Below are 14943 nucleotides of genomic sequence, written 5' to 3'. Positions count from 1 at the left end.
TGCTGTCACTGGAATCCTAAGGGAACTCTGTAGCCAGGACCTTTCTATTGCCAACTTTAGGTTATATATCAACAGTGATCTTTCCAGGATGGTCTAGCGCAGGGGTGTCCAAACTTTTTTGAGTGAGGGCCAAATACAGAAAAATAAGCAAAGGCCCGGGCCACCGGGGGGGGGGGGGGGGGAATGGGCGTGGCTTATTTTGGGGTGTGGCTTGGTGGTCATGTGACTGGTGGGCGTGGCTAACTGCTCATGTGACTGAGTGGATGTGGCTATGGGCATAGAAACTACTCAGAGGGCTAAAAAAAGTAATTTTTGACCAGTCCTCACACTTATGACCATCCTCACATTTATGCCCATTGCAGCATTTTTAACAACCATATCACTCATTTCACAACTGCTTCTCTTCACCACGGTTACAAGATAGGGTGCAAAATGTAAAGATAGTTGTACGTGTGAGGACCAGTCAAAAGTGTGAGAACCTGTCAGAAATCACTTTTTCAGCCGTCCTGGGTAGTCCCTATGCACAGTTTAGGCTTAAGTATACTATATGTGTGTGAGTTATATATATGTGCATGTGTATCTCTATGTTTGTGTACGTGTGTGTTTGTGTTATGTTGATTTTAATGAAATATTTTTAAATATAATTATTCAGAAAGGCATGCGGCTGGACAACAAACAGTATATACGCCTAGTAAATTCATGTGTGGCCCGGCCCACACACAAGACGTGACATATTGACACATGACTACTCTGTGTATTTCTAACTCGCCTATAATGTGAAGAACATTGCTCTCAGTGGGAGCAGTGATGCTGTCCTTTGGATTGAAGGATGGCTGGGATGTCAGGAGAAAGTTTGGTGGTTGAGACACGAAGGACTTCACAGAGATGGCTACCAGTCAGTCTGGATCTCAGTCTGCATTTGTACCGATTTAACAGAGAAAATGTTTGTTCACATATGTATGTTGAGCCGAACAGGCTCATCATTCTTTTGCATGGCGCCTCATCAGAGGAAACTTGGCATGATCCAAACTCTGATAGAAGTCAGGAGGAGAGAAGCTGATGTTGACTCTTCAGAGAATCATCACATTGCATTTCAATCAGTTCTAACTGCAGACTCTCCTCCACTTCTTCTGCATCCACCAGGAAGGGGGTCGAGAACAGCTTGATTTGTTTTTCAATGACAGAAAAATCTTGAAAACGCTGGTTGAATTCTGTCACGAGAGATGTAATTACAGAAACATATTTCTCCTTTTAGCAGAAAGGTCTGCCTTTGGAAAAGCAGACTTGATTTCAGACAGCGAGGGAAGTGTGCAGCATTAAAGCTTCAGAGTTGTGTCTCAAACAGGCGGAGCTTTACACAGAAGGCTTTCATGTGCGCATACAGGTGTGACACCAGCTGTTCTTTGCCTTGTAGGTTCTTGTTCAGTGTATTCAGATGATGAGTAAGATCAACTAAAATGCCAGGTCTGCCAGCCACAGAGGGTCACTCAGTTCATGAAGAGGTCGGTCCTTCTCTTTCAAAAATTGTCGATTTCTGATCTCAGCGAATAAAACCGCTGCAGCACAGAGCCACGGCTGAGCCAGCGCACATCAGAGTGGTAGAGTACATCCCGTATTCAGCATCCACGTCAGATAAGAAAGCTTGAAATTCCTGTGGTACAGTCCTCTAGCTCGAATTATGTTGACAGTTTTACAACAGTGTTCATCACATCGCCCAGCTGCACAGTCTTGGCACACAGTGCTTCTTGGTGGATTATACAGTGCATCCTAACAGCCTCACCTCCGCCTCTTTTACCTTGACGCACACCATGGATGCCATTCCTTTGCGCCACCCGTCATGGCCGGAGCTCCATCCGTTGTTACTCCACAGAGCTTGTCCCATTTAAGCCCCATCTTTTCAACTGCCTCTGACACAGCGTCAAAAATATTTCCACCTGTCGTTGTGCCTTTTAGGCTCATCATATCAAGCAGCTCCTCCGACAGCAAAATTATCATCGACTCCCGCAAAAAATTAAAAGCTGTGCGGTGTCTGTATGCCTGTGCTCTCATCGCATGCTATCGAGTAAAAATCAAAAGCACAAGCTTTCTCTCTCAGCTGAAGTTTCAGGTTAGCTGACAAGTCCTCGATTCTCCGCACCACTGTATTTCTGGATAAGGTCACGTTGTTGAAATCCTGCACTTTTTCCGGGCACATTACTTCTGTGACTTTGATGAGGCACTGCTTTATGGAATCACCGCCTGAGAACGGTTTGCCATGCTGGGCAATAAGTTTTGCGACTTCATAGCTTGCTGCTGTGGCGTTTTCCTGTATTTTGTTAGCACGAAATAAAAACTGTTGTTGAGCTTGCAGGCTAGCTGCCATTTGCTTGAATTTCTGTGCTCGTTTGGCACCTGTGTACGATGCGTAGCTCTGATGCTTGGTCTCATAGTGCCGACGGACATTATACTCTTTCATCACGGCAACATCTTCATTGCAAATCAAACAGACACACTTTCCGTTGATTTCTTTAAAGAAATATTCATTTTCCCACCGTGTTTGAAATCTTCTACACTCACTTGCTATCTTGCGTTTCTTCGGTGCTGCCATTTCTGGTGACTCGTGGTAAATATTTAGGACTATATCAGAGGCCTGAAAACCTGGGACATTACAATACAGATGGATACAGTCAGTCTACTAAAAAGCAACAATATGTGGATATCATCTTCATTTAAGGGGGGAAAATGTTTCATATTCATTCATCTTGGCCAGGGGTGTCCAAACTTGGTCCCTTAAGACTTGTGGACTTCAACTCCCAGAGTCCCTCAGCCAGCAAAGCTGGCTGAGGAACTCTGGGAATTGAAGTCCACAAGTCTTAAAGAGACCAAGTTTGGACACCCCTGATCTTGGCTTTTGTTTTGTATTTGGTATGAACTTGAAACTCCCTTCGTTATTCCCTGCCCAAGGGGTGGAGGCGCGAGGAGCTCACCAGGCGGCCCGGGGAAGGCGAGAGTACAACTCCTGGGGTCGGGCACGGCCAGCAGCCTCTTTCCCGCTTGCCGCCGCCTCCTCCGCCCCCTCCCTTCGTTATTCCCTGCCCAAGGGGTGGAGGCGCGAGGAGCTCACCAGGCGGCCCGGGGAAGGCGAGAGTACAACTCCTGGGGTCGGGCACGGCCAGCAGCCTCTTTCCCGCTTGCCGCCGCCTCCTCCGCCCCCTCCCTTCGTTATTCCCTGCCCAAGGGGTGGAGGCGCGAGGAGCTCACCAGGCGGCCCGGGGAAGGCGAGAGTACAACTCCTGGGGTCGGGCATGGCCAGCAGCCTCTTTCCCGCTTGCCGCCGCCTCCTCCGCCCCCTCCCTTCGTTATTCCCTGCCCAAGGGGTGGAGGCACGAGGAGCTCACCAGGCGGCCCGGGGAAGGCGAGAGTACAACTCCTGGGGTCGGGCACGGCCTGTTGTGTCTTGCCCGCCCTCAGAGCAGCCGGGGCCTTCTTACCTGCTCCCACACACTGAGGAATGTATGCCTCCCGGTCCCAGTCCTGGCTCCATGCCCACACAAACTGCAGAAGGAGAATCTCCCTGCCCCAGCCCTGACTCCATGCCCAGGCAAACGGAGCAGCTAGACCCCTCCCCCTCCTCCACAGCAGGTGAGCCTGAGGAGGGTTTATTACCAACAGCTGATTGGTGTGACCCTCGCATCAGAAGATTGGAGAGGCGGAGGCTACAGAGGGAAGGGAGGGGCAGGCCTTAATGAGTGCTGAGTCATGGAGCCACACCCCATGGCCTATATAAAGGATCTACTTTCTGGCAGTCTCTGAGTCAGGCAAAAGTCAAACTTATCTTGCTGAAGTCACTTACTGGTCTCCTGCCTGCTCTGAGGACTTTGCTAGGACTTTGGGCAGAGCTGCAGAGGCACGCCTGATTCGGATTTCCCGGACCCAGCCGTCAGCGGAGGAGTGGGACACGACACGGCCAGCAGCCTCTTTCCCGCTTGCCGCCGCCTTCTCCGCCCCCTCCCTTCGTTATTCCCTGCCCAAGGGGTGGAGGCGCGAGGAGCTCACCAGGCGGCCCGGGGAAGGCGAGAGTACAACTCCTGGGGTCGGGCACGGCCAGCAGCCTCTTTCCCGCTTGCCGCCGCCTCCTCCGCCCCCTCCCTTCGTTATTCCCTGCCCAAGGGGTGGAGGCGCGAGGAGCTCACCAGGCGGCCCGGGGAAGGCGAGAGTACAACTCCTGGGGTCGGGAACGGCCAGCAGCCTCTTTCCCGCTTGCCGCCGCCTCCTCCGCTCCCTCCCTTCGTTATTCCCTGCCCAAGGGGTGGAGGCGCGAGGAGCCCACCAGGCGGCCCGGGGAAGGCGAGAGTACAACTCCTGGGGTCGGGAACGGCCAGCAGCCTCTTTCCCGCTTGCCGCCGCCTCCTCCGCTCCCTCCCTTCGTTATTCCCTGCCCAAGGGGTGGAGGCGCGAGGAGCTCACCAGGCGGCCCGGGGAAGGCGAGAGTACAACTCCTGGGGTCGGGCACGGCCAGCAGCCTCTTTCCCGCTTGCCGCCGCCTTCTCCGCCCCCTCCCTTCGTTATTCCCTGCCCAAGGGGTGGAGGCGCGAGGAGCTCACCAGGCAGCCCCGGGAAGGCGAGAGTACAACTCCTGGGATCGGGAACGGCCAGCAGCCTCTTTCCCGCTCGCCGCCTCCTCCGCCCCCTCCCTTCATTATTCCCCGCCCATGGGGAGGAGCCGCGAGCCTCGCAGCGAACCACTGGGCAAGCACCGGGAGGTGGCCCAAAAGGGCCATATTCATTATACTTTTAGAATTTGCTGAGGGCCAATAAAAACTGACCCGCGGGCCGCAGTTGGCCCGCGGGCCGTAGTTTGGACACCCCTGGTCTAGCGGATGTTCTTGCATTTATCACTTTAGACTACAATTACTGTAGGACACTCTGTGGGACTTCCCTTGTGCTTGGTTGGAGGCTGGAGCTGGGGAAAAATGGCAATGGCCAAGTTGCTGAGCTGAGCACTTGAACTATACATATTACCGTATTTTTTGGAGTATAAGACGCACCTCTTTTCCCCCAAAAAAAGAAGGTGAAAATCTCGGTGAGTCAATCTAGCCCTACCCAGTTCCTCAAACGGAGGTTTCAGAGGCTGAAAAAAGCATCAGAAAAGAAGCTTCAGAAAAGAAGCCCCCAAACAGAGCTTCAGAGTCTTTTTTTCTGAAGCTGTTTTGGAGGTTTTCGGAGGCAGAAAAAAAAGTTGTTTCAGAAGTTTCAGAGGCAGAAAAAAAAAGCAAGGAACAGAGCTCACAACCAAGGAACTTGTTGCTAAAATTCATCTCTGGGAACAGCTGGTTGGGGGTATTCCGGCTGGTTGAGGCTGATCCATCTGCCAATCAGCTTTTTTCTTATTTTCCTCCCCAAAAACTAAGGTGCGTCTTATACTCCGAAAAATATGGTATGTATATCCTGAAACATTGTCTCCCAGTTAGCTGGTGAGCCAAGTTCTTCAATATTTTGTTTATGGCATCTAAAGATATTTGATAACCCATCTCCATCTTTACCATTCAAAAACTTATAGATTGCTGACATTGTTGGGGAGATCCTACTGCATCTGCCTAGATCGGGATTGGAAAACTATGACATCTTTGCAACCTGTGGACTTCAAATCCCAGAATTCCTGAGCCATCCATCCACATGTCATAATGTTGCCATAATTGCCCAACCCTGGCCTAGATATAGAGGTTGTCATTATGAAATGAAATTCATGACTGCCTAAGATATTTCAGGGACACGGTGGCTCAGGGGCTAGGACGTTGAGCTTGTCGATCAAAAGGTTGGCAGCTCAGCGGTTCGAATCCCTAATGCTGCTGTGTAACGGGGTGAGCTCCTGTTACTTGTCCCAGCTTCTGCCAACCTAGCAGTTTCGAAAGCACGTACAAAATGCAAGTAGAAAAAATAGGGACCACCTTTGATGGGAAGGTAACAGCGTTCCATGCGGCTTTGGCGTTGAGTCATGCCGGCCACATGACCACGGAGACGTCTTCGGACAGCGCTGGCTCTTCGGCTTTGAAACGGAGATGAGCACCGCCCCCTAGAGTTGGGAATGACTAGCACATATGTGCGAGGGAAACCTTTACGTTTACTTTTTAAGATATTTCAGGCTGCTTTCTGATGTCTTCATGTATTTATGTAATGGGATGGGAAGAATTCTTTTTGTTTCTGGTTTTTTCATTCCTTCTTTTCTCATCTTACCATACGTCATGTACAGTATATGTGTATAAAATATATACAAGTAGTCCTTGACTTACGACTATTTGTTTAGCGACTGCTTGAAATTATGGCAGCATTGAAAAAAGTGACTTACAACCACTTACAACCTTTGCAGCTTCCCTGTGGTCGTGTGATCAAAATTTGGGTGCTTGGCAACCAGGTCATATGATCTCCATTTGAGATCTTCCTAGCCAACTTCTCACATGCTATGTCAATGTAAGAAGCATGATTTGCTTAATGTACAGGTGACTCACTTAATAACCATGGCATAAAAAGTTGTGAAATTGTGCATTACTCATTTAATGACTGGCTTGCTAAGCAATGTAAGTTTCAGTCCCAGTTGTGGTTGTATGATGTGGAAAGAGAGAAAGAGAGAAAAAACTGGAGGCACATATGTTAACCCTAACCTTTGAGATGAGATCTGTGGAACTCACTGATAAGAAATTCAGTGGCTAACAACAGTTTTAATGTGTTTTAAAGAGGCAGGATCCCAAAACATTCTTGTTATTAAAGATGGGACTGGAAGCTGTGGCTCTGCTTTGTGGCATGCTGTCCTCTCAAATTAACTGGGCCGCGGTGTGGCTCAGGCTGTAAGAAGCCTGTTATTAAAACACAGCTGCCTGCAATTACTTCAGGTTCTAGTCCCACCAGGCCCAAGGTTGACTCAGCCTTCCATCCTTTATAAGGTAGGTAAAATGAGGACCCAGATTGTTGGGGGGGCAATACAAGTTGACTTTGTATATAATATACAAATGGATGAGACTATTGCCTTACACACTGTAAGCCGCCCTGAGTCTTCGGAGAAGGGCGGGATATAAATGTAAATAAAAACAAACAAACAAAAAAACCCGGATCAATAAAAATGTAAAACTAAAAAGATTTTTGAAAGACCAGGATGAGCATTTAACAGATAGTTCTCAATTTACAATCCCATTAGAGAGTTTTCCATCGGTTGTTAAGTGAGCTTCGGCCCATTTTATGGCCTTTCTGGAAACAATTGCTTAGGGAATCATTGTAGTTGGTGTGTTATCTTTGTTAAGTGAATCTGGCTTCTCCATCGACTTTGCTTGTCAGAAGGTTGCAAAAGGGGATCACATGACCCAGGGACACTGCAACCGTCATAAATCCTTGCCAGAGGCCAAGCGTCCGAATTTTGATCACATGACCACAGGGATTCTGCAACCATCAAAAGTGTGAAAACTGGTCGTAAGTAGTTTTTCCCCGGTGCTGTCGTAACTTCAAATGGTCACCCAATGAATGGTTGCAAGTCGAGGACTATCTGTACTTGGGATGGAGAAGTGAGAAAGTTGCAGGCTCGCTGGTGTCTGTGGGCATCAGGTTGGGGATGCCGGATGATGACATGTTCTCGGTTGTACTCAGTTGATAGAAGTTTTCTCCTTTAAATGAGTTGCCAAAACATGCCCCCCTCCAACAGCTTCCTGCAAATCTCCCCTGCACTCACTGCCAGGATTGCCTCTCTGTGAAATGTGTGGCATTTCCGCCAATAACACTCAAAACCTCCATTAAATTTTAATGGGATCAGACTCGGCACTCTCTGCAGCAGACTGGTATAAATTGCTAAATTGATCCCGATCACACCCCAAACTGCTTTTCCTTTGATTTGGATGACCTCGTTAACTACTTATTGCCTCTCCTCTGGATCCCTCCATCTTTCCCAGCCCTGCAGGGGTCTCTGGAAAATGGGCTTGCCCTGGGGCAAAAGGTGCAGCAATTGCTCTGCCAGCTGCTCGCCCACTTACGCAGGTAATTGGGGACTGTCCCTTTAATGGGCTGAATGCGTGAGCTTGTCCAGATTAAAAAGCTGCTGTGCAACATGTTTCCTCCTTTGGGCGATGCCCCAACGCCGGCTTCTTTTTGCTTGGCTTGGCTTCATTTGGGATTCCACCTGCATCAGGAGCAAAGCCTTTGGCATCTCTGCGTTTCTCCAGGAGTTAAATCCGCCGGGCGGTACGTCTCTCTTTCTCAGCCTGTGCAGCTGGAATCTTGCCTCTCCAGGGGCTGCTTGTGCCATGGCCAAATTCCCGGTTGCTGCTCCGGAAGCCAATTGTGCCAGGGAAGAATGTGCTGGCTCAGCGGATCAGTCTGGAGAATGTGAGGAGACTAACGAGGGGGAGGGAGAGAGAGAGAGAGAGAGAGAGAGAGAGATTGTGTGCCCAGAGAGCACCTTCTCTGCCCGTTTCATCTTCGTCCCCTGCTGTCTAACGACATCTCCTGACTATTCTGTTTGCAGACATAAATTGGAACAAGAACAGCATCATGTCTGACGGCAAGGAGTGGGCCACCCTCAGCCCGGAGGAGTTCACCCAGCTGCAGAAGTATATTGACTGTGAGTCCTTTTCCTTCTCCCTTTGTACTAATAGGCTTCTCTTAGCCCCTGGTAGGAATAGAGGCATGGACAGGCAGGATCTGTTAAAGCTAGAACTTCCTCTCTAAAATCAGAGGTCATACCAACTCCTTAGAACTTAGATCTGGTTTACTTGAGCATTGAGAAAGGAAAAGCAGCCATTTCTGTGCCGGTCCCAGGAAGGCTCCTAGGATAATTCTTTTGTGCTACCCCATGTCCATCTGTTCCCTCCCTCCACTCCCTCCCCGCAAACTCAGTAGCTGTTAGCTTGATATCTCATGTGGTATGTACTAATCAGTTGAGTATCCAGATTATCAAGGAAGGGATAGTCTTAGTTTCTAAGGAATCTGCTAAACAAGACACTCTTTAACTTTGGCTTATCTTGAATTTAAATTCTTGGGCCACCCATTCATTCTACAAGTTAGATCCCTCACATTTTAACACCCCAGGTTAAGAATGATTTTAATTTGCATCAGCTGGATTGGATGCTTCATTACAACCCTCTGATTCTTACATCACTTCGAAACTTAGGACAGAATTCAGAGAGCTCTAATTGTTGGCCAATACAACTGTCATGCCTGACACATTTCCCGTTATAGCATGAACTGTATCAGAATTCCTACACTTTTTTCCCCCCTTGTCAGTCTTCATTGTTCCTTGCTCCACAGATAGCAACAAGAAAGTGCAGGATGTGCTGAAGGAATTTTATGGAGAGGGTACATTGTCTCAGCATCGGCAAGGGGATGTGAGTATCTTCCTCTTCCTTTCCTGCAAATGTCTCCATCTTTTGCCTTGTTAGGTTGTATAGTTGCCTTAAGTGTTTACCGGCAAGGTGACTCTGCAAATCAGTACACGTCTTTCCACACCTATGTACCATTTTGGGTGTTTTCTGTCTTTCACACATAAATTCTGGCTTTCCGTGATGCATAACTGCATCATGGGGACGTCCTGGAGGGCAGTAAAAGTGTCATGTAAACTCTACTAAACTCAGCTGTTTGACCCGGAGTGCGTTAGATTTAGCTCCAAAGAGACCTGATCTTATTTGCAACTAAACCAATCAACTATCAATTCACTCCGCCATGTCATAACCACACTTGGTAAAGGTTAATGATCTCCCCCAGTGTTGGTGATCAAGACGATGTTCTAGAGCAGGGGTCACCAACCTTGGCAACTTTAAGATTTGTGGACTTCACAGCAAAGCTGGCTGAGGAATTCTGGGAGTTGAAGTCCACAAGTCTTAAAGTTGTCAAGAGACCCATGTTCTAGAGAGACCCATGAAAATGGAATAGCATTTAAAGAGATGGTTTGTCTATGTAGCTATTTTGGCTTCAACTAGTCTTTGGTCACACAGGGGTTGTACATGAGAACAAGAAGCAGAAACAAATAAGGTAGAATGTGGTTCTCCAGAGCCTATCCAGGGTAGCATAATCTTCAAATTACCCAACCCATGCCTATCTCCCTCCTGGAGGAAAATCAAAAAATTGTGGGAAATGGGAAGAGAAATGCTTGTATTCCAACCTCCCTTGTAGCAGTTGGGAGTGGGGGTGCTGTAACATGGTTGCTGCCTGACCCAGCTACTCCAGATGGTCTGCTGATGGCATATGGAAGCGACATACTAACTGGATCAGCTGTGCTATGCAGACAGAGCCACAGAATTACAGCAAGGGCTTTGTAGTCCAATCCCCAATTCCGAGCAAGAAATCCAGTCCTGGAGCCTGAATATATCAGTCAGATTCTGATTAAGGATTTCCAGCAGACAAGAGCCTTCTTCCCGAGTAATTGATTCATTTGCCACATGTAAATCTAAACCTCTAAAAATTATGACATTTTGTAATCTAGATCTGGTTCTACTCCCTGCAGAGGCAGAGAACAATCCTTTACCCACTCTTGTATGATAACTCTTATCTGAGGGGCTTTCATATCCCCTTCTTGGTCTTCTCTTCATCAGCTATAAATAATCATCTCCTTTCATCTTTCTTCCTTATTTTCTGCACTCCCAAGTGCCTTTGTTGCCATCCTCTGAATCACTTTTGTTGTGTCTGTATCAATGGTAGGCAACATGGTGACTTTTAAATATTTTGGATTCAGCTCTAGCCTGCATGACCAATAGCAAGAAGTTGTTGTAGGCCAAAACATTTGGAAAGCACTGCGTTGTCTAGCTTCTGTCCTACATCCTTTCAAAATGTTTCTTGTCCAGAACTGAAAGCATAACTTCAGGTACAGTCTAAAGTATTATCGTTATTTTATGGTTCATCGCACAGTCAGCCAGTTGATGAGACTAGATTTGGCATTTTTATCCACCTACCGAGTCTTCCCAAGGGTCTGAGTGAGGCAGATGTGGATGTTTGATGGCATTAGAGGTATCGTTGCAGGACGTAAGCTGGTTTGAGCAAAGATGCCTTTTGCAATTGACTGATGTTGAATTTGTCAATGCCAATAGTATTCAAGTGGTGCCTCAGTTGTTTTTGGAATTACACCCAAGTATTTAGTACTGCAACTTGGTTGCGCTTCTGGCTCTTCTTTTTGTTCATTAACTAAATTTATTTTTTCTTCTATTTATCTTGATGTGCTATTTTTCCTCTCCCCCACACCCAGAACAGGGCCTTGCTGTTTGGTTTTCCGTTATGCCAATTATTTGAGGGTTTATTTTTGCCTTCTGATGTTGGTGAATCCTCAAACTACATTATTCTCAGAACTGACATTTCTCCCATTCCTTTGTGTGAACTGAACACATTCAGAAGTACAGAAGTCCGTCATGTGGCAGCCACCCAGGTCCTCCTTCCAGCCTCTGTGTGTGATTCTTGCAAACTCGTCTGCAGTGAAGTAGCTTTTTAACCAAAATGTCAAATAGGGATTTGTGACACCCCTCCCCAAAAAAAATCCCTTTTGCCAATTTTACTGATTTATTTTGCTATCTTTAAACGCCATCCTTCTGTTTGCGTAGGACACATAAGGTGACATATATCCTAAAACTGACTCCAGCCTCCCTTCCTATATTCTGATATTCAACAGCTCCACTAGGGCTTACCTAAACCTGCCCTCCCCATTCTTACCCCCAACACTCCACATGTTCTTCTTGTTTGAAGTATATGCAATGATTTCTTTCTGGGTCCATTAATCACAATTTCATTAGTTCCAGTAGCAACCAAACAATGGGGAACAGCCATCCTGTTTCTCATTAAAATGAGAAATAACATTTTTACCATTCCCTGCATGCAGTAATATATCTAGCACTGAAGTGACACATTATTAGCTGAGTCAAAGCTCCGCTTTTTGGCACAATCAATAGGGAATGTCAGTAGCTGTGATTCCTGGCATTCTTCTCTTTGGCTTTGGCTTATTTCTCTGATAATGCTGTTCTCAGTTAATAGACTTTGAAGGCTTCAAGCTCTTCCTGAAAACTTACTTGGAAGCAGAGGAGATCTCGGATGAACTTTGCTGTCACCTCTTCATGTCTTTCCAGACCACGGCAGGACAAACCACAAAAGAGCCAGGTATGTCGTCTTGGCAAACTGCCTCATGTAAAATATTGACCTTTCTCTCGGGGTTTGGGGAAGAGGGTCGGTTTGCATCATTTCTGCCCCCTCCATCCAATTTTTAGTAAGGATCTCTTTGATGAGGCTTGGGTTAGGCAGCCTAGCAGTTTTGCGGATGAAGGATTACTTAACCTAGTGTTTCTCTCTACTTTTCAGCCAGTGGTTTTGTTTGCGTCAATGATGTCTCTTGTTACTTCTCACTGCTAGAAGGTGGGAGGCCCGAAGACAAACTGGAATGTGAGTACTGCAAAGGATCAAGAGAGCAGAATAGCAGTCAAAGGTCTCAGTTCAGAGCTTGATTTTTGATGGAGGCTCATTTTGACTGGGCAAATCTGATTTTGGTAATTCTTCAGGACAGAGAACCAACTTGCTGTCTTTAAGATATCTCTTCCCTCCCTCCCTCCCTCCTTCCCACATAAATATGATTTTCACCTCCCAAGAGTCATCCGCCAAATATATTATCATAGGTATATATAATTTTGATTAATTTTTACTCACTCTACTATGAAAGAAGATTTAATTGGCTGGATATGCAGAAGGGTAGCATTCTTTAGTATGCTCTGGGTAGTCATTTTCACCTCCCATTTGTGTAGGATAATTAAAATTCTTCTGCTGGCATCAATCTTACACTCATACAGTTTTATCAACACAAGACTGCCTCTGATATTTTAAATTTGTAGAAGCCTTTTGAAAGATTTTCTGAAAACTGACATTTTAAAACGTTTGGGGATTTATGCTGGGTTTCTGCAAAAGAAATTGATCTTGCTCAAACTGAAGAAGCCTGCTTTAGTAATATGCTTTGCCTCCCACAAGTAAGGTTCAAATGAAAAGCCTTGATGAAACAGTATTCTTGAGGGAAGAGGCCTGGAGCAAGAGGGTGAAGGCAGAGACTCGTGTATTTGGTGATCCCTTGTTTAGAAGCTGCTATTTTTGATTTCCGTTTTTCCTCCCACAGTCACCTTCAAGCTTTATGACAAAGATGGAAACGGTCTTCTTGACAATTCAGTAAGTAGCATGAGGCCGTTAGAAGATTATAGAGTTTTGTAACCGAGTCTCCCTGTTCTTTTTTCCTCCACTTCAGACAGAAAAATTGGTTTATCCACACAACACATACAAACACCCCACTGTGTTCAGCTTTTTGTGGCAGAGAAGGCCCAAATATTTTGATGCCAAATCTTTTCATACAAATCTCTATAAAGTAATGCATCCCACTGTAATATAGCTGACAGCTTCTTGTGCTAGTTCATATCAATCTGATTTTTGTTGGTTCCTGTTGGTTTAGCACCGAAAGGTGCCATCTTTTTTGGTTCAAGGACCACACAGGGCTTTTCGACAGTGTGCAGCGAACTTGCTCCAAGGGCTGTGGTGAGGCCACAACAACAACAACAAAAAATAAATTTGGTTTGATTTAACGCAAGTATAAATGTAATCACCCTTAAATCAAGATAATTAAATGCAGCTAGACGAAACTCTTAGATGTTTTTGGAATGAGGTTTCCCCTCCTTTCATATTATAAATGATATTTTGGTACAAACTTTGAAGGTACTCTGGAGACCACATCCTATGGAGCCTTTGGGAGGGAGAAGAAATTTGCTCTCTTCTAATTAAACAGCTGCATGCCCCATCACTGCAACTCCTGGCAAAACCAAAATATCTCATTTTCAATAGGCTAGGATATATTGCTTTTGTCTGATTCATTTTCTGTTCTCTGATAAAAATTGGGGACACCTGCTTTCATCTGAGCTCTAAACTTATCCCTCTAGGTCAGTCTTCATCAACACTCTTCCTTTTGCTATATTTGGCTACAACGCCAAGGACATCCCTAGTTAGGAACTCTGTCTAACACAATAAGAGGTGCCAGACTGGCAAATGCATGCTTGCTGGCCCTTCCATATGAACCACTGGAATTTAATTCTGGTCCTAAATTGTGTTCTTCTCTCTAGGAGGTAGATCGCATCATCACGCAGATGATGCGCGTGGCTGAATATCTGGACTGGGATGTCACTGAGCTTAAACCAGTAAGTGCAGAATTCCTTCAGTTGCTTTATCTACCCCCTTCCCCATCAACTTGCAATGTATAATCACCATGATGGGCTCTGTTGGCTCCAGAATGAAGGTGTCTATGTTGGGTTCTAGAACTGGGTGCAGTAGAACGTAGTCTGGATTCCCAAGAGGGAGGGTGTGCAACAGAGGTGGTAGTCAGTCGGTTCAGACCCGTTCACCTGACCTGGTAGCAGAAATCGTGTGTGGGCCCGCCCAACCTCCCTGGCTCTATGCCGTCCTATTTAGGCACATTTTTGAGGCCATGTGCAGAAGGGGGGGCGCGCGAGCAAAGCGCATGCTTTTGAGACTGGAAGGCTGCGCACATGCATACGCTCACATTTGCGAACCAGTAGGGAAAGTAAGCGAATACCACCCCTGGTGTGCATTCCAGAGGACTAAGAGACAGCAAGATTTAGATTGGTTGAGAGGAAGAAGGTCAAGCCAGTTCCTCCCTAGGAATTCTCAAGATACATCTTTAACAATGCAAGTAGTTGCTTTAGTTTGGCAAGATTTCTGTGTGGAACAATAAAGGAAACTCAGCATGCCTTTCTTAGTTTTTGGAGCCTGACACCAGGGTTGCTATTAACAACAAATTTTGCTATAACACCAAAAAGGGAAAGAGCTCATATTGTGTGCATTAGGGAGGAAAGATTAGGAGACAGTTGGAAGGGAAGGAATCTACAGCTAAATGAGATAAAGCCGGATGTGACTTTTGTATACAGAATCAGTATTTAGTTAATGGGATTTACCTAATAGAATTGTGGTTTC

The 14943-nt window shown here is 46.4% G+C and overlaps 1 protein-coding gene across 5 annotated transcripts in view; it reads left to right on the top strand.

Annotated features, from left to right (window-relative positions):
• Window positions 1-14943, top strand: part of DGKA (diacylglycerol kinase alpha) — a 98843-nt gene that overhangs the window by 50674 nt on the left and 33226 nt on the right. For 2 of the 5 annotated variants that reach the window (XM_058166041.1, XM_058166042.1), the window contains exons 2-7: window positions 8483-8578; window positions 9265-9341; window positions 11961-12090; window positions 12289-12369; window positions 13088-13137; window positions 14076-14150. In XM_058166041.1, coding sequence (XP_058022024.1) covers window positions 8509-8578; window positions 9265-9341; window positions 11961-12090; window positions 12289-12369; window positions 13088-13137; window positions 14076-14150 — 483 coding nt within the window. In that variant the 5' untranslated portion in view covers window positions 8483-8508. Of the gene's footprint in view, window positions 1-7462; window positions 7996-8317; window positions 8344-8482; window positions 8579-9264; window positions 9342-11960; window positions 12091-12288; window positions 12370-13087; window positions 13138-14075; window positions 14151-14943 lie in introns of those variants that run through there. The other 3 variants (XM_058166039.1, XM_058166040.1, XM_058166043.1) reach the window with 3 other exon arrangements.

The sequence above is a fragment of the Ahaetulla prasina genome, chromosome 2 (genome assembly GCF_028640845.1).
Source record: "Ahaetulla prasina isolate Xishuangbanna chromosome 2, ASM2864084v1, whole genome shotgun sequence".
NCBI classification, from domain to species: domain Eukaryota; kingdom Metazoa; phylum Chordata; class Lepidosauria; order Squamata; family Colubridae; genus Ahaetulla; species Ahaetulla prasina.
Note: the sequence above shows the minus strand (reverse complement) of the source record. Positions and strands in the feature narration are given on the sequence as shown.